At 30.5% G+C, this 19,717-nt stretch overlaps 2 protein-coding genes and 1 long non-coding RNA gene across 4 annotated transcripts; all 3 read right to left on the bottom strand.

Moving 5' to 3' along the window:
• Positions 1-1,308: 1,308 nt before the first annotated feature.
• Positions 1,309-7,276, bottom strand: LOC114195931 (O-fucosyltransferase 31). 2 transcript variants are annotated; one of them, XM_028086378.2, is made up of 10 exons: positions 6,976-7,276; positions 6,777-6,839; positions 6,574-6,655; positions 6,363-6,433; positions 6,118-6,206; positions 5,820-6,023; positions 3,422-3,692; positions 2,163-2,390; positions 1,831-2,028; positions 1,309-1,680 (listed from the first exon to the last, which is right to left on the bottom strand). In XM_028086378.2, exons 1-10 carry the CDS (start codon positions 7,108-7,110, stop codon positions 1,471-1,473), a joined length of 1,551 nt encoding a protein of 516 aa, XP_027942179.1. In that variant the 5' UTR covers positions 7,111-7,276; the 3' UTR covers positions 1,309-1,470. The 2 variants fall into 2 exon arrangements, with proteins under 2 accessions (XP_027942179.1, XP_027942180.1); XM_028086379.2 differs by having other exon boundaries at positions 6,363-6,401; positions 6,976-7,275.
• A 2,646-nt stretch (positions 7,277-9,922) lies between these two features.
• On the bottom strand, positions 9,923-12,202 carry LOC114162259 (uncharacterized). The gene is made up of 2 exons (XM_085666584.1): positions 11,224-12,202; positions 9,923-10,339 (listed from the first exon to the last, which is right to left on the bottom strand). Exon 1 carries the CDS (start codon positions 12,013-12,015, stop codon positions 11,278-11,280), a length of 738 nt encoding a protein of 245 aa, XP_085522710.1. The 5' UTR covers positions 12,016-12,202; the 3' UTR covers positions 9,923-10,339; positions 11,224-11,277.
• A 3,957-nt stretch (positions 12,203-16,159) lies between these two features.
• On the bottom strand, positions 16,160-17,237 carry LOC146883963 (uncharacterized). The gene is made up of 3 exons (XR_014984612.1): positions 17,099-17,237; positions 16,909-16,967; positions 16,160-16,760 (listed from the first exon to the last, which is right to left on the bottom strand). It is a non-coding gene; the product is annotated as an uncharacterized LOC146883963 (long non-coding RNA).
• Between the last annotated feature and the right edge of the window lie 2,480 nt (positions 17,238-19,717).

A 19,717-nucleotide genomic window follows, 5' to 3' on the forward strand; every position in this document is an offset into this window, starting at 1 on the left:
GGGCCATGTTTTTTTTTCTTTGGATAATCCGAAACGGGTGCTTGTTTTGAAATAGGGTTTTATATCAAAGGTTTTATATTGAGTGTGAACATCCAGCAATCAATGTTTTTTTCTTAGATAATCCGTAACAGGTGCTTGTTTGAGATAGGATTTTATGTAACGTAAAACATCAAAGGTTTTGCATTACTCAAGAAGTGAATAAGATTAGTTGTTTTCTAAAGACTTATTTAGTAATTTGGTGCTTTTATATAAGTTTTTTATTTTTTTATTTTTATAAAAAATTTAATATGGTTTCTTCGGTTCAATTGGTCATCATCTATTACTTGAAAAATATCATGTATTTCAAGATAGAAAATAATCCAAATTTAACCCATAACAAATTTAAATTCCGACATGTAATATTTCAAAATGATTTTAAGGTCAATTTAATTGAAAAAAAAATTCAATTATATATATATATATATATATATATATATATATATATATATATATATATATATATATATATATATAAAGATCAAAACGAAAGAAATTTTTTTAATTTGTAAATTGATATTTGAGTTGTTTATAAATATTTTACATATTTTAATTTAAATGTTAATTTGATAATATTAACACATTAAAAATAGTTAACGCCATTAAATTAAAATATATTTATTTATTGGTAAAGTTTATAAACTAAAATATAAAAGATGAAAAAACTTCCAATTTCAGCGTACAAATTTAAAGACTAAAAATATAACATTATTAAGTGGAAATTGATAAATAATGAGAGAAACTATTATAATTAGTAAAAACATACCAAGACAACAATTACAAATAAAATAACTGTTATAATAGCAATTTAACATCGTTTCATTGTATTAATATTCATTATAATTTTATGATAACTTTTTTAGTAAACCCATATTAGACATCATTATATAAATTATATAATTAAGATTTCAACTAAATTTATATTTCAAAACACATCCATCATTTCTCGTTCCACAAAAAGTTTATTAGAAAAGAAAAAAAAAACAAGAAAAAACCATTACTTTAACAGAAAAAAACAATCATTTAAATAGATATTTCATTGAAAAGATAATTAACATATAAATTTAAAATATGAAAATTTATTAAAGAATATAAAAATCATTAAAATAAAGCTCAAAAAAACAATTTCACTACCAATAAATTTGATTATATTATAACATTCAAATATAGTACAAAAATGTTTTCACATTTAACTGGTTTCAAAATTAAAAAATATAGATAATAAATAATTTTAAAAAAATTGAGAAATTTAAAGACCCAACTTCCCATCGGTAAAGAACAGAAGAACAATACCTTAATTGCACGAATTCGAAAACTACTGGAACATCTCTGCAATTAAGACTTGAAAGAGACAAATGAATTTTGCAGAAACTAAATATACCAGAATTGTAATAAAACTAAAGATCAATTTATAACTTCCAAAACTTGTTTACATTACTCTCTACACATGCAATCAGGAGCAGGATACGTATAAATTGATTGCTTCTCCTTCCTTAATCTTATCTGCCCTTGTCTGTTCTTGTGTCCATCAAGAACTGCTCGTTGAAATTCTGGCCAGCTTATGCTTTTATTATGAAATAGATTCCCCAATAATCCCATGCTTGGTCTGATAGTCTTCAGATTCATATAAGCACGATGAGCCACCTAAAGAAGCAAAACATTTTGGGAATTTAATTCAACTCTTGCACCAATACAGAACAAATATAGCTAGGTTCTTTTAAACTAAGTTGTTATGCAACAAATTATTTATGACAGTGCAGTTTGAAATAGAATATTCAACGATGATTCTTTTACCAGAGCATTGTGCATATTGCCAGGAGAAGCAGAAATGAAGATGTCACTGTGCATGCTGACATAGTAATCAACAGAAGCTAACAGTGATGCCTTTCCTTTAACTCTGGCCAGTTCCTCTGTGGAAGCTAGGCTCTTCTTATCTTCCATAAGAGGAAATAACTTGCTTAAAGTTGCTAGCCTAGCTTCTCCACCATAAACCTGAAAGAATAGTGCCAATCGGTGAAAGTATCAGAAGGTATTATTAGATTGTTAATCATTATGCATCATTAAAAATATCAGAATGAAATCTATGTGTAATCACAAGCCTTTCCCATCATATGTCGTTAACAAACCTTGTGGGAAGCGAGATAAAGCCGTGTTCTATTATTGAAACCCAAAGCTGCCAGGAGCAATCCAATTTCTTCAGGAGTCAGTGGGCAGCGTCCCTGACTTCTCAACTCTTCATCGGTGAATTGAGAGTTTAATACCCTTCCCTGCCAAAGCACCTGCCGGTACTTTGCTAGAGCAAGCTTCTCAGCTTTACCTCCACCAAAATCACAGGCAGAATGAGCAGCCATATCCTGCATGGGCAATTTGGAATCAAAGTGTTAAGGACTAAGATATGTAATGATGACAAAGGCAATAGATATAGGATCTTAGGTACAAGAACTCAATGATAACACTCTGAAATTGCAGAAACAAAGATGGACAAGAACACAGAAAAAATAATAACAGGATCCGTGACACCCAAAAAACAAGCACTAATCAAGCCTAATTTTCTCTTAACAGCCGACTAACCCCACAATCCTTTAGATTTTCCCCACTCCATACCGATTCCAAGTCATTCTTTTATGAATCTCCCATTCTTAGTCCTATGAAAAGGAAGAATGAGAGGGTGGTCAAGGACATTGGAAGAATTGGTTACAAAGGAACTCATGGTAAATAATGTCTCTTCATTTTCTCTTCAACCAAGTTGATTGGAGTCAAGTGACCTCACCTATTGGGACAAGACTTCGTTGTTGAAGTACAAGGTTACATGGAAAATTCGAGATGAAATATGCACCTCCTTGCAGTTAATTTAAAGGGCTTAATAACATAATCACCCCTTTTGTTCAATAGAAATATGTTAACTAGTAGTGTCAACTACAGAAGGTTGAATCATAATTTAAATATAGGAAACATACTCAGACATCCACGTCGCACACATACAGGCAACATAAATATATAGTTCCTTGAAGCCATAATTGCCCTAAAAGTTGTACACAGCAGAGTCAACACAATTTCAATATATGAGCATGCATTATTGGTAACTATAATAGAGAAGCATGGACTATCATTTCATTATTCAAATGCGTGTAACAACAATTACATTAACACAGGAAAAATATTTACGTGTTAAGGATATTTGAATGAATCATATTACATAAAAGTGCAAAAAATAAAGCAGTTAGTCTAATACCTGTTATTTAATTATCAACCTATACACAGCATAAAAGATTGTGTCCTCAATGCAATAACTGAATTAGAATGACAAGTGACCTAGAATTTTAGGAAGCTACAAGCATAAGCTTCGACTCATAATATACGACTCAGACCAAAAGGAAAACTGTACTTTGTCAAAACGCAGATGCAACACAACAAACTTTCCAGTTTGCTGTTTTCCAACCATGTCAGTTTCCTCCAGTGGAAAGTCTTTCACTTCAGCTTGGTTGACAACAGAAGTGTGGCGCAGACGATGAATAATGGCATCTCCTAATTCCTTGATATGTGGAACAAAGATCAGTGCTTCAAAGTTGACCTTGCAACGGAGGCGCTGTATGTCTGATGGCAGGTTGTTGAATGTCAAGCGATGAGAAAATGGTGCAATAGCAGCAATTCCATAACTGTATCAACCAGAAAATCTACAACAATTGAAAATAGATATTTATGTAAACAGTATATCTATAGGAAGACATTGAATGGTTTATGGCTCCAGTGAAAGTCGAAGGTTCATGCTTGCTACATAGGTTTACTGCTCATGAAAATAGTTGGAAAAAAAAATCTTAGGGTTCGAAGATGCTATCCATATATATATACAAATAAAATTTTTATCTTTCATCAATGGGCATAAAAAATAAAATGACTATCTTTTGGTTTATCTTATATTGAGATAAACTAATCTAAAAGATAATTTTTCTATACATATCAATTATATTTTTAACACTCCCCTCTCAAGTTGGGAATGGATATTAATCGTTCCCAACTTGCCAATAAGCCCCTTTAAACTTCTTAAAGGGAATCCTTTGGTGAACATGTCTACCAATTGGAGGCCCATACGAACATGAGTTGTTCGTGACTAAAGACCACAGTCTAATTTTTCTTTGATGAAGCATCTATCAACCATTATGTGTTTTGTCTTGTCATGCTGGATTGGATTATGGACAACAGTAATAGTTGAATTGTTTCCACAAAACAGTCTCAAAAGTCCTTTAACTTTTACTTTCACGTCATCAAGAATAATCTTCATCCATAACAGCTCACAAATATCATGTCTCCGCTGAAAATCCTGCACTAGCACTAGACCTAAACTGCATTTTGCTTCTTATCCCTCCATGATACAAGATTTGCTTCCAGAAACATACAATATTTGGAGGTGGACATTTTTATCTACAACTGACCTACCTTAATCTGTATTTATAAGTACCTTTATGGACAGTGTGACCTCTTTCCTTGAACAAAAAATCCTTTTTCCTAGACTTGCCTTCAAATATTGAAGGATTCTATCGAACTTTCTGCAGGTGCCTTTCATTGGGATCATGCATAAATTGGCTTCCCACACTAACAAATTGCCCACCAATCTCTAGTATTGTGACTTTTCTTTTGTTGGACTTTCTTAACTTCTAATCTTGTGTCAAGTTGGTACTTCAGATGTCTTACATCTAAATTGCCTTATTTCTTTGAGAAGATCAAGTATATACTCCCTTTAGGAGATAAAGATACCCCTTTTGGAATAGCAATCTTCACCAGAGAGAGAAGTACTTTAGCTTTTCCAACTCCTTCATTTCAAACTAGGTTTTCAGCTTCTTCTTCAGATCCCATTCTTCTATCTAATCATCACCTAGGATGATCATATCATCTAGATATATCAGCAGAAGAGTGACTTTGCCATCAGGGGAGTGCTCTATAAAAAGAGTATGACGACCTTGATTCTATTGTATCCTAGGGATGTCATAAACTAGGTGAATCTTCCAGACTATGTGCGAGGAGATGGTTTGAAACCATACAAAGCCTTCCTGAGCCACACCTGCTCTTTTCACCGTGAGTATTGAATCATTGAGGAATCTTCATGTAGATTTCCTCTTCTAGATCCCTACTAACTACTAAGTAAAGTATTTTTAACATCAAAATGCTTCAAATCCCAGCCAAAAAGGGTGGCTAGGGAAACAGAAATCCTTACCATAGTCATCTTTGCTACTAGGACAACGTCTCCTCATAGTCTATTCCATAGAGGTGAGGGGGAATATTAGCATAAGTACCATGGTAACTAATAAAGTCTGTTATACTAGACTTGTGCTGAGTCGGCTAAATTGTTACTGTACCTATTAGGTAGATTAGTTACGATCAGCTCCCTCCCTAATTCTAAACCCATAAATGAAATCTCCCTGGATTGCATTGCAAAACTAGTTCATTCATTCAGCCTTTAATTTTCCATAAATATAATTCTCACAAATTCTCCAGACCCTCTCTGAACATTTTGTTCCTTTTATCCCTCATTCTATCAAACTTTCTAGTGCACCATAGATTCGTACTACAGAAAAATAGCACCTATCAATTGCATTTTGAAAAACCCTCTGATAACTAGTATCAAAAGTTTTTAATTCACAATTACAGAAAACAGAAGTCATCTAATGACAAAAAAAAACAAACCAGGAAAAGCAATGATTATAGTGGTAAAACCCAAGTCCAGTAGGGGAAGATGGGGAGTGGGAAGAAGGATCACATCAGAATCTGAGTTTAAGCTATGTACACACCTCCGAAGTACAGGCAAGACATTTTCTATATACCAATCAGCAGTAGCATGAAGGGGTGCAGTTTTAATTCTAGTAGCTCTTATGCCTGTGGCATAGTACTCTCTTGTGCTCCAAGAATAGTCACTAGGAGGTTCCTCCACTATGGACACTTCATCACGGAGGGCATCAATAAAGTGATCCAAATCAAATATATCTTCAAATGAACTGCAGAAACACAACAATTTCACTTAAGCGGAAACTTTCCAGTTTGAAATTAAACATATAAAGGTTGAAAAAATAGCAGACCCTCTGGATATACCTTGAATCTTGCCAGACAGGGTTCACTTCAAAATGTGGGACAACCAACGTTGCATTCAAAATCTTAGCAACAGCAACAGCATCACATATCTTTTAAAGAGAAAAGGGGGACTGATGTTAGACAGGGTCAAATTGACATTTTAGGCAAATGCCAGTGAAATGCATGATAGAACACTATCCTTTTCCCCCCACTTTAACTCTTTAATCAAATTATACCCTTTCAAAACAATATCATCATTCACATACCCCCATCTTCTGCTGGTTCAACCCTCCATCAAGGAAAACCTGTATATAACCGCTTGACTTTTCAGGTAGTGCTGCAAGAGATTATAAGCATAAAGAAACATGTAAAATACCAAAAACTAGTAAGTAACATACAATACAGCCCTCATTTTCAAGATAAATAAATGTCCAATGTCTAAAAGAAAAATCAATTCAATATACTATGTAAACTCACAAGGTGGTTTCGGACGCTCGGTACAGGGTTTCCATCCTTGGAAGGGCAAGGGAGACCAGAGACTAGTTTGAAGTTCAACAGACTGAAAACAATAAAAAAAAATGTTAATCTTGAAAAAGCTAGATACACAAAAAAAACATGTCAAAATCAACCTAATCTTTAGCATTTAAACATAATTATGATTAACGTGTACTTGTACTCACAGTTTGGTGTTGCAAAGCACCATCTAGCAAATCCACGTGCATAGGCCTCGGAGCAATCCATTCCTGCAATGTCAGTTCATCAAAATTGGTTCTTCATCAAATCAAATTCGGTGTTTCTTTCTTTCAATTTTCCCACATAAAAGTCACAATTAATATGTCAAAATTTAAGGAATTGAAAGAAGTTGAAGATTAGAGTTACAGAGAACATAGACGGCGAGGCACGACCAAGTGGTTGGAAAAGATCGGGAAAGAAAACTGGCAAGAGAATGACGAAAACCACGGCGAAAGCGGATTTTTGAGAGTGGTTTAGTTGGGTGAAAATCTGAAGCTTCATTGTTCATAAAGAAGAGTTTCGCAGTTGATGACTTAAAGGCTGCGTTTTTGCACCGATGAACTCAGAAGACAGTGTTCCTTTAGCTTCATTGGATTCATCTTCATCTGCAGTTGAAGGATCCAATTCTGGTTTTAATCGGTAATAATCAAATTTGTGTTCAAATGTGTATCTACTTTTATCTTTAAGGTTTAAATATTTTACAAAGATTTTGAAGATTAATGTGGTATTGATGATTATTAGCTTTGAGATCAAAATGTTTTCACTAATTGGAGCTTGGATCACTTATCTCTTACAATAATCAATGAATTTTGCAGTGATAGAATTAAGGTTTTCCTACCTAATTAAAATTAAAGATGTATTAGTTGATATCCATAACAAAAAAAAACTAAATTTCACAATACAATTTAATAATACTAATTTTATTGATCTCCCAATATTTTTAATAAAATGTGTTTGTTATTTTGCAAAACAAAATGTAGATATGATAGTGATCTAACAGAAAGTAAAATGTTAATCACATTAAAGTATTTTGTTACATAAAGTAAAAACGAAAAAAAAAAACACACTTATATTGAAAAAAAATTATTATATATATAAAATCACTGTATAGAATGAAATTTTTTCTGGAATGCATGCATTGTATATTCCTATTCTACCTTTAATTATATTTTAAAATTAAAAATAAAATAAATATCTTTGATACAAATAGCTGAAAACGTATTTCAATAACACATCACGCTATAAATCATTCATATTACACTATAAATTATTCATTATTTTTTCATGTAATCACTGTTATTATTATTTTTTAACATTTTCTCACTGTATAAATAAAAGAAATGTTATATGTATAGGAATTAAAGTTAATAATGTAAAAACTAAGTATTGTTGTGTAGTCAAGTATGCGAAAGATAGTTTTTTTCTCCCGTTCTCAGAGTGTCATATTAAGCATACAAATTGAAAATGGGATTGGTAAGTTATACTATTTTTTGTGGATATCGATAATAGTCGACTTAATTATTTTTTTTAGACATCAAAATAAACAAATATATGCTTAAAAAAAGGACATCAAAATTATGTAAGAGTAAAAGTTATCCGAACAATCACCTAATATTAATTGTAATTTGTAATGTAAAGAATATTTGCATAGATGTATATAGTACTCAATTATGGTTTAAATTGAATCATTTTAAGTAAATGTTAATAAATTGCATCTTGACGGGTTAATAATATTAGGTCGGAAAAGCACCATCCTATATATCATTATTTTATGGCTAACCAGCTAAAATATTAAATTAAAATTTAAATGTGCTTTTAATTTTATAATACAAATTATTTTCTCGTTTAGTTCTTAAAATTAAAAATTTGATTTTTAATTTCTAAATTTGAAAAAATAAATTTATTAACCTTAATAATTGAAGGTACTATACTTATTATCCTAACCTCTTTCAATATGTTGGTTTGAAAGATATTTTACTTTCTATATTTTAGGTCTAATTCATAATACCACTTTTGATTCAATATTTCAAGTTTTATGTTTATATTTTTTTATATAATATTTAATTTTATTATTTTTATTTAATAATTATTTCTAATATTCACGAACATTTAGTCTTGCTTCTTTCTTCCTCTCTTCTCCCATTGTTGATAAATTTGGAAGAAGACTTTTGTTCATTTGTGGTGATGTTATCATTCTTGTCTGCCAGATACTTAAATCCAAGTTAAATTTTGCATATAACTTATTATTAGTATTATTTGACACGTATCATAAATCCTTGTAGCGTAAGTCATCCATTTCACGAAAACACGTCTAATTGCAAAAGCAAAGTAAAAAAATGTTTCATTAATATCTGATTTTAGGAGGGATCAAAAGTTATTAATCTTTGTATTTATCGTTAGAGATACTAATTTAAAAAATAATTTATTAATTACTAAAATAATTATTATTATAAATAAAAAATTATAATTAATTATTAAATTAGTCACTGATTAATTAAATTTTAATTTAAAAATAATTTATTTTGTAATAAAAAAGAAATTAATAACTGATGTTTAATAATTAATTTCATTTGATAATTAAAATCTTAATAGTTAAATTTTAAAAATCAATTTAAAAATTAATTATAATTTTTTATTTTTAATAATAACTATTTTAATAGTTAATTATTTTTTATGTTGTAAATTAAATTAGTATCTGAATTAGTCATTAAAATGATTAATATTTTTGGTTACTAATTGATTATTAATGAAACTTTTTTTTATAATGGAGAGACTCAATTAATATGTTATAATCTTTTATAAATTTGTTTACGGTTAATCAGTATGAATTTCTCTTATGTCTTCCCCACCAGAAAATCTAACACATTCTAATGATGCAATCCTAACTGCTATAAGGACATGTAAAATGTGCATAAACACACACGTGATGAACATAGATTTACTTCTCACATTGGAGAGACGCTTATTTTATTTTTAAAAAAACTTCATTATCATGTTTCCCTTTTCACACCGTGTCATCCAACATAAAGTAAACTAGACAAAATCAAAGATGAATCTAAAGTAGTCCATAAGCTCTCTGCAGAGTGCCTACATTTAGTTAATTATGGCTAACTTCAGACCATTTTCACCTCCTATGTCTGGTTTGAATGTAATGAATGGATGATATATTACAGGACCAACTGTGTATTTTGGATTTTGGAGGTTAAACATAACCCAGGTTGTTTCCAATCCACTAATATAGTTGCTGCTCCTTTTATTACTTCAAGAAAAAGAAAATAGAATAAAATAAGGTGATTTTTATATACAAATAATAAAGAAAGAAAATCAAAACTGGAGTTAAATTCTCATATTTAGGGTTAAATGTTTCTCTCCTGGATAAATAATTCTCTCATATTTAGGAGTCAATTTTCGCCCTCTTTGCTTCAACTTCACTCAATGTCTCACTCAACATCTTGGATAAACACTGTTCAGTTGTTCAGTTGTTGTAACATGCCACAAGAGCAATAGAAATGGACATAAAATTCTAGATTATCTCACCAACTACTGCTGAAAATTCAACAATGTGAGAAATAGAGCTACTGCTATAAATTCTTGAACTTGATTTGCCAAACTAAATAGATTAACCATTTACCTAATCAAACCATGAACTTGATCAGTTAACCTACACAACAGAGCACCTGTATCTTAATCCAACTATTACCCATAATCACCTGATTAAGAGGGGAGATATCTGCAAAACAAAATCGACAAATATCACTATCCAACAATCTGCAGTGTTGATTTTCTTATCAACAGTTACAACTATGTTTTATCTTCTACATCCCTCACTTTAGAGGCTAAAAGCTTTAAATAAAGGCGAACTCACAATAATGTAGATTGTGATTTCACTTTTAGCCTGTACACATTCATCATCTATCATGGAGCATTCGCCAAGGTTGCAGTATAGATACACCCAACGAATGCAGATTCGAAACAGATGAAAAATATTGAACAAGAAATCTTCCTTCCGAAATTGAAGTGCAAGGTTCATAAGAGAAAGGAATGCCAATTTGTAAGGATAATCTGCTTGGCCTCTTGTGTACTTACAGTTATTGGCTTGAGATTTTCATAGATTTCAACAAAACTTGTCCTAAGCTAGTTCAACATCAGTAGAACAGGTTCAAATTTTGTAAAACTTGAAATACAGAAGAAATCAAGTGGAAAAAATTGCTTCCAATACCTAAAATGAATGTCAATCTCAGATCAATAGAACTATCCCAAACAGCAGAAATTACAACGAAACTGATCCCCTAAAAACGCTTAGCAAACGGAACTCCAAAACCAAAATAACGTGGCAGCATCAACCGAACGACGATGACAAAAGGACGCAAATGAGCTTCCAAAAAAAATCTTTCAGGTTGAGCGTATTATTATATAAACAATAGAAAAACGTTTCCCAAATCCATAAACGCTCAATCAATTGAAAAAAAATAAATGATATGGAGCAACAAACGTTAATCTAATTTGAGATTGAGATATAGACATCAGAGAGCTACATTAATAACTTGAACCACCAGAAAACAATTATAACGAACAAAAACTACTTTAGGTCAAAACAACTAAACGAAACGCTACCTCCATTGGTTTCTGCTTTTCAATTGTTCTAAGCGAAACACAAGCCAAAAAAACTCACACCCCCTTTTGAGGCCTTCCCTGCTTCCGCGCAGAACGGGAACCCAATTCCGAAGCAGCCCCATTCGCAACAGCCTTCGGGCCATTATCGGGCACACACCCAGGCCCATTGGGGCCCAAAGTTCCAAACACAAAGCCCATGGGCAAGCACCCCCAGTTACAATAATAGGCCTCCTGGCCCGGCACGAGCGGGGGGAGCGACGGAATCGAAAGCCCGTGGAACGACCTCTCGCAGTTCTGGCACCTCAGGCAACACCCCTCGCAATCCGCAGGGTACTCGAAGAGAAAGTAACAGTACGGACACGCGGTCCAGAAACTCGCGGTTTCGACCGAACCGGCGACGTCGCGGTCGTACAAGGTTTTCTGAACCGGGTCGGACAAAACGGCCCATGCATCGGTGACAAGCTTGAAAGCGTGGTCGGCGAGGGAGAAAGGGTTCTTGTCGGGGTGAAGGAGAAGACCGAGTCTGCGGTACTGTTTTCTGATGAGATCGAGGTCCTGGCACGTGCGATCCACTTGGAGAATGGCGTACCAATCGAGGTGGCTGTTGTGGATCGGCTTCTCGGCGGCGACGAGGACGTCGACGATGGCGAGGATCTGGTCGGAGCCGTCGAGGAGCGGCTCAGCTTCCTGCGCGAGAATGGCGAAGTCGCGGGAGCCGCTTAGGTCGCGGCTCTGGAGCAGCTTCTCGCCGATGGCCAGCAAGCGTTCGGCTTCGGCTCTGTTTGTGTTCATTTTTTATGTTATTTTTTTGTTTTATTTTATTTTAATTTTTGTGAGGATGGGGTTGAACTGGTGGGTGTAACAGCAACAACAGGAAGAGCGCGCATTAGTGGCTTATTAAATATTTGACTGCTTCTTCTGAAGACAAACCAAACACGGTCTTGTTATCACTAGCTACCCATGCCCACAAGTGTAGATGTTAGATTTGTTTTGTCTCTTTTTAGATATCATAATAAACTCACGTGATTTTTAGTCCCCCAAAAATGGCCTTCAGTTATTAAATTCGATCATAAATGCGTAACCGTAAGTATAGATTATAAATACTGCTAATATAACTGATTAGCGTGGATCGTTTTTCGTTATCAATTATTATTGTTCTCTTTATCCTTTTTTTACATTTTTAATTAATTAATTTTTTTATTAAATAAAGTGATCAATCTAGTTTATTGTAATTGTTTCAGGCGTAGGGATCAAACATTTACTGTCAACACTCAAATTACCCTTTAATCATTTTTTATCTGCGTTCTTCTTAATTAGTTCGTCAAATCCTCCGTTCAATACAATTTCTTCTCTTCTCCGTTCAGTCCAGCGGGCGAACGGTGTACCTGTCTAAAAGACTCCGATGATTAAGTTAGTTATGGCCGGTCAGCGAATAATGGTAACTGTTGTAATAAATGTGAATTAAAAATCCTCACCAACCTACCTTTAACCTCTATTTATAGTTTTCGAGGTGGGCCTATAATTAATGTTTCTTAATTATGGCCAATTGCTTTTTAAACTTGATTAGTGGCTTGTATTATCTTGATTTATTTCTATCATTGCTCAGGGCGTCCTTATGGGTGAGGGTCTCCATGGAGGCGGAGACAAAGTTCAACTGGAAATGAAGACAAAGGGAGTGTTTAGCCCGTTTGGCCGGTAGGTAGCCGATTTAGTGTGTTCAGAACTGAGACTCTGGAGAGATTGTCACATCAACGTCCAAGGTGAAGTCCGCCTGTAGCGGGCGGCCTGCGGCCGCTTGACCTTGGTCCGCTTGGCCGATCTGCCGATGGGCCATACAGTACAGTAATAAATTTGTTTTAATTTGTATTTTATCATTGTAATTAATATTGTTTTCTTTCTTCTAAAATTCATCCTTCTAATTAAGACTTGTAAAAATAGCTTGTAAATAAGAATTAAAAAAAGTATGTGAAATCATTTCATCAGCTTGAAATAATTGTTTGCAAAGTTAGATTAACCGTGACTTTGATTAATTAAGTACACAAGTTCGATTTCTTTATTGAATTTTTGTGTTATCATCTGCTGAGCATTAAAAACATGTTGTTTTGGTACTTTAAAGATGATTTTAAAATATTTTAGAATTTTAAAATTAATGGTCATCAATGTATTTTTTTGAAGGCACAACAGAAAAATAACATAAAAAAAAAATAGAGAATCCAAACTCTTAAGAGTACACACGTTAATAATAAATAGATATGTTAGAATGCATACTTTAAATTGATGGTGTACTTACTCGGCCCATTACCAAATATGACCCAATAAGATCCAACGCACCCCACACATTCAATTGGGCCAAACACCCACACATCTGCTAATCTCGTCAACACAATCTAATCGCTTCGCACCTCCGATGAGATATTAAGTCCTGATATCTCAGTAAGACAGTTACCAAGTACGTTATAGGTTATAAAGTCATTATAAATGAGTGCATCCCACTTGACTTAAGATATGTTCATTTTTCTCTCTTACCCTTTTAACAAGTCCACATAGAATCCCTTACTTACTAACTTAAACATCAGAGAGTCTTTTGCAAGTGGAGCTCCCTCCCACTCAAACACTCGGGTAGTCATCTGGACCCTTCCATTACCTTTTCGATAAGAACATTTGGCGCCTACCGTGGAGCCGATAGCGGGGTTCTACATGCGAACAATTGGTCTCTTAAGCCCTCCACTGGGAATGATCCAATCATTCTCCGTAGATATCGACTGGAGGGTTTAATGTCCCTATCGCACCAAATAGTCCCACGTCGTTTAGAATCGATGCCTAAGATGGTTTAAATATCCTCTCTTCCTTCCATTCTCTGAATTGTCTTTTAAGAATAAAATTGTGATGGAGTCCCCATTCAAAAATGAACAATACCTCATATGGATTATAAATGTCTCTAATAATATCTTAGGATAATTAACTTGTCGAACCATAATTTTTTGTTTCATTAGAAATTTTATTGGATGGTATTGAAAAAAAAATGTGTCATATGATACTGCATATAAATGAAAGATTTGACTAAGTTTAAAGTTCTCGTAAAAGTAGACATTTTTATATATTAAGTAACTAGAGTTTATATATTTTTAGTTGAGCCTTTATATTTAATATTTTTTATGGAGTTTCAATTTTTTTTTTTATATACTAAGTAATTAGAATTTATATATTTATATTTGAGTCTTTACATTTAATTTCTATTAAAGTGAATGACATAACTATTAAATTGTTTGGTCACCTAAATTATTTATCTCAACGAATTAATAAATGTGAAATTTTGAAGTTAATATTTAACAACATTATATGAATATAAAATAATAAATTATTTTTATTATTGATTTAATTCTAACATATTAAATAATGATATTGTGATGGTTTTTTTTAACTTCAGTGTTTTTATCAAATAACTATTTTGTCACTACTATTGATACATGTGATGTGACAATAATAATTTAAATTTTATTTTAAATGAATGACCTAATTACTACATTGTTTGTTCACCTAAATTATTTATCTCAATGAATTAATAAATGTGGGATTTTGGAATTAATATTTAACAATATTATATGAATATAAAATTATAAATTCTTATTATTATTAATTTAATTAAAAGATCTCAAATAATGATATTGTGGATTTTTTTTAACTTCAATATCTTTAATCATTTGATCAAAGAATTATTGTTGTCACTAATTAATATATATATATATATATATATATATATATAAAATAAGAACAATTTAATTTTTATTTTAATTGACGACAGAAATGCTATATTATTTGGTTGTCTAAATTTGTTTTCTCAATGAAATAATAAATGTGAGACTTTGGAATTAATATTTAAAAATATTATATGAATATAAAATAATAAATTATTTTTATTATTGACTTAATTAAAGACATATTCAATAATGATATTGTGATGTTACTTTTTAACTTCAATATTAGTTGACCAAGGAGTTATTATTGTCACTATTATTGATATATATGACAAAAACAATTTAATGTTTATTTTAAGTGGATGACATAATTACTATATTGTTTAATTGATCATCTAACTTAATTATCTTGACGATTTAATAGATATATTTAATAATATTATATTAATATAAAACAATAAATAAATTTTATTATTGATTTAATTAAAAATATATTAATAATGATATTGTGACAATCTTCTTTAACGTCAATGTCTTTGATTAAATGATAAAAATTATTGTTATCATTACTATCGATAATGAGACAAGAATAATCCTATCTTTAACTAAAAAAAGTAAATGAGTTAGGATTATAATTATACTATCCATTAACGAAAACAATTACAAATTTCAATTAAAATATAAAAACTTAAGATATTTAATAAATAAAAATATTTAAAATTACAAGAAACTTAAAATTTATTTAAATCTAAAATTAAAATTTTAATCAACATATAATAAATCAGATGAGTTGATTATAACATTTCATTCCAACCTTCTATACATGGGAAAGTAATTGTGAGAGTTTTTTTCTTTTTTTCTATTATCTATTTTATGAAAAAAAGTTGAAGTCGAGTGATAACTCAAAAAATAGTATTTATTATTTTACTTTTTAGAAATAATTAAGACTTAATAAATTTATAAGAGATTCACAACTTTTATATATTTTATATTTGCTTTTAACTCATGTAACATCTAAATCTAAATTTAATAGAACAATTTTAGTAAATAGAACTTCACATGTTTATAACATAAAATAGAGCATCAACAGACAGTATATAAGAATCAATCTTTACAGTTATCCTTAATATATTGAATAGGAAACTAAGACATTAAAACATATGCCATAACCAAAATCTAAACACAAATTAAATTAGACTGAAAATTTGGTCACATAGCAAGAAACTTACAAAAGAAAACAGTTCGACAAAAAGATACTCAAAAGAGCATTAACTACCTTGCCAATGTGAGACTAACTGATCATTTAGCGTTTCAGGATGCAATATTGTTTGAATCCTTATCTAATTATATACAGTACAACACCACTATCATGAGGTCTCACTAAGAGACTCATGGAATTACATGTATCTCATTCCATATCCATGTTCTCACACCAAATCCATATGTAATATCAAAATATTGTATTCTCATGTCAATGCACAACCAACCAACCAACCAATTCATGTTTCATTTCATACCAAGCACAACATATTTTATAACATCGTACTTTATGCTTTAAGGAGTAAATCAATCAATCATGTAAGCAACCAAGTAATTAAATCAATTATGTTGTCAATCTCGCTCATCCTAGAGGACTATCGCTCAAGCGACAAGAGTCTCTCACTCAAGCTAAAAGTCCTCGCCTATGCGAGATTGCAATCAGGGAGCACTGGAAGATTCTGCGCGTTCTCGGCTGAGCGAGATTACTCTCGCTCAAGAGTGGAGCTCGTCGCCTAAGCAAGACTTTGAGCATAACCCTGGGTGAATTTCCTGCTGCTCTTGCTTAGGCGAGATTAGCAGGTTCTTCACACATGCAAAAAACAGAATCTAGTTCAAATCATACCCAGCTCATTTTCATACAATCATAGGCATCAATCAACATTCTAAAACACGATTTTTGGCAAAAACAAGCAAAGCATTTCAAAACTTTAAAAACCATACCTTCCCTTACCTGGACAAAGATTAACTCAGCAAAATGAGCTCCAACAGTAGAGCACCAAGACACAACAACTACTTAAGGAGTTGACAATCAAGAACAAGAAAGAAATAGTGAGGCCATGACCTCAAACAAAATTTGGCCAAAACTGTGAAGCGAAACAGATACGAAAAGGAAAAAGAGATGAAGGTTTTGCTCAACTTACATAGAGAAAAATGATTTTCGCTATGGAGGAGGGTTTCTGAGCTGCCTTAGCACAACTCCTACTTCAGAATTGGGAGAAAGAAGGTGAACTATTTTTTTGGAAAATAAGATGATAAGAAAATGAGTGACTAGAAATGGGATTCTCGAGGTAACAAGTGGGCTGATTATGAATCCTTATTCACTCAAACTGAGCCCATTTACTTAAAAAAAAAGTCACTCAAACTGAAACCATTTACTTAAAACAAAAGTGAGTCTTACAACTTCTTAGGTAAAGAAGTATGAAATAAGACTTTCCTAATTATTTATTTTTATTTTAAAAGTGATATTTTTACAGAAAATTAGTCGAATGATATATATATATATATATATATATATATTATTTTCATATAATAAAAAAATATTTTGACTGTTTTTAATGTATTATTCTGATTTTTTTAATTATTTATTTTAATTTTTTTAATGATATGATATAACAATTTAAAAATAATAAGAATAATGAATTAAAAATAAATTAAAATATTATTATCTTTTAATAAAAGTGGTGAAAACATCCATGTGCAGTGAGTCGACAGCTTTCACACGTCAAAGGAAATTCATTTATCAAAAGATCCACCTTTGTGCTCTTTTGGGGTGGGAATACGAATTACAAATTTATATATAGATCTCACTACATATATTATAATATAAAGAAAATAATGATTATTGTAATGTATTTTAATTAAATTTATCATAGAACAACAAGCATTTAAATGTTGATAATAATATAAAGTAAAGAAAAAGAAAAAAATCAAGTGGAATAATGTACTGTTAAAATAATTATTGAGATGCAACAGTAGGTCAGACAGACAGCATGGTCATCATGTACGAAAAGCAATACTCCACAGAAATATGTAAAGTATTCATTGAAATAATAAATAGAAATGAAATTGTAGATAACAATACCTTATCCACGTTATTATTAATATTAAGTGGAAAATAGAGTACTAGTCAATCACGTGCTAGTTTGCACTTAAAATGAAAAAAATAAATGTTTCCACTTCAAGTTAATTAACAGTATTTAAATTAGGGTGTTACTCCAACACTTCATTTTCTATTTAGTATTAACAAAATAAAGATTTTACTTTAAAATATAAAATAATTTAGAATAAAAAGCAATTAAAAAAATATTAGGTATTATATAGAGTAAAAAAATTAGATGAGACTTTTTTTCTTTGAAATATTATTGTTTGGTTAGTTATTTGATAATATTTTTAAGTTTTATCTTTAAAGTACATTTTACCATATTTGAATAAGGAAAACATATTTATATATGTTTTTACTTCAATTATTAAGTCATCATAATGTATCAGAATAAAATATCAATATGACAGGGACATGATGTAATAAAATGTATGAAAAACATTATATTTAATATATAAATATGTATGTATTATTCTCAATAGCCTTCAATATTGTAATATTATATATCTAAATCCACGATTGTTTATCATCGAATGAGAGTATTATTAAAGTTATCTTTTAATCAAAGCATTGCAAGTATTTTAGAACTTATTTTCTTATAATTGAAGTACATGTCTCATATAATATTATATATTGATATTAAGTTTGTTTTAATATATATTATTTTTTTGTTTTATTTAACAACCGTGTGAGAACAAAATTAAACTGTATCAAAAAAATGTCCTTTCAACTTTTGTATTTTAAATTTTAAATTTTATTTCTTTTAATTGAAATTGTTCATTTCATTTCTTAAGTTATATTTTCATAAATTTATTTCAAAATTTAATAATTAGAAACAACTTTATATGATAAGAGAGTGTTTAGTGTAAACTTAATATAATGAATTCTATGTTTTAAATATTTATTCACATATAGTTCTAATCAAATAAAATTAATAATTTATCATCATGTGCAGAGACCAAGCGCGTTATGAGGTGGGGCCTAAGCCCAATGACTTTTCAATTCATATTTTATGCGCATGTTATTTATAAACAATGTTTTTATTTATGAGTCAAAGAGTAATATTTACGTGCTATTTTCATAAAAAAATGATTTATTTTTTAATATTGATGGTACACAATATTTTCATATATGGATCTTTTTTATCCTTTTAAACAAAATATTTGAATATTATATATTATTTTTTATTATCTATTTTAAAGACTGTGTAAAAAGATTATATTTATAATTTTTACTTTTCATTATCTATCTATACTTTTAGTTATAATTAAAAAATATTTAAAAGACCTTAAGCCCAATGACTTCAATTCATATTTTATGCACATGTTATTTATAAACAATGTTTTTATTTATGAGTCAAATAGTAATATTTACGTGCTATTTTCATAAAAAAATTATTTATTTTTTAATATTGATGGTACACATATTTTCCTATATGGATTTTTTTTATCCTTTTAAACAAATATTTGAATATTATAGATTATTTGAATATTATTTTTTATTATCTATTTTAAAGACCGTGTAAAAAGATTATATTTATAATTTTTACTTTTCATTATCTATTTATACTTTTAGTTATAATTAAAAAATATTTAAAAGACCTGTAAGGTTAAAAGTAAAAAGAAAAAGGTGTAAGGTTATTGATTTAATTTTAACTTCG

Source organism: Vigna unguiculata, chromosome 9 (assembly GCF_037176805.1).
Source record: "Vigna unguiculata cultivar grain cowpea cultivar isolate G323 ecotype 2 chromosome 9, ASM3717680v1, whole genome shotgun sequence".
Lineage (NCBI taxonomy): Eukaryota > Viridiplantae > Streptophyta > Magnoliopsida > Fabales > Fabaceae > Vigna > Vigna unguiculata.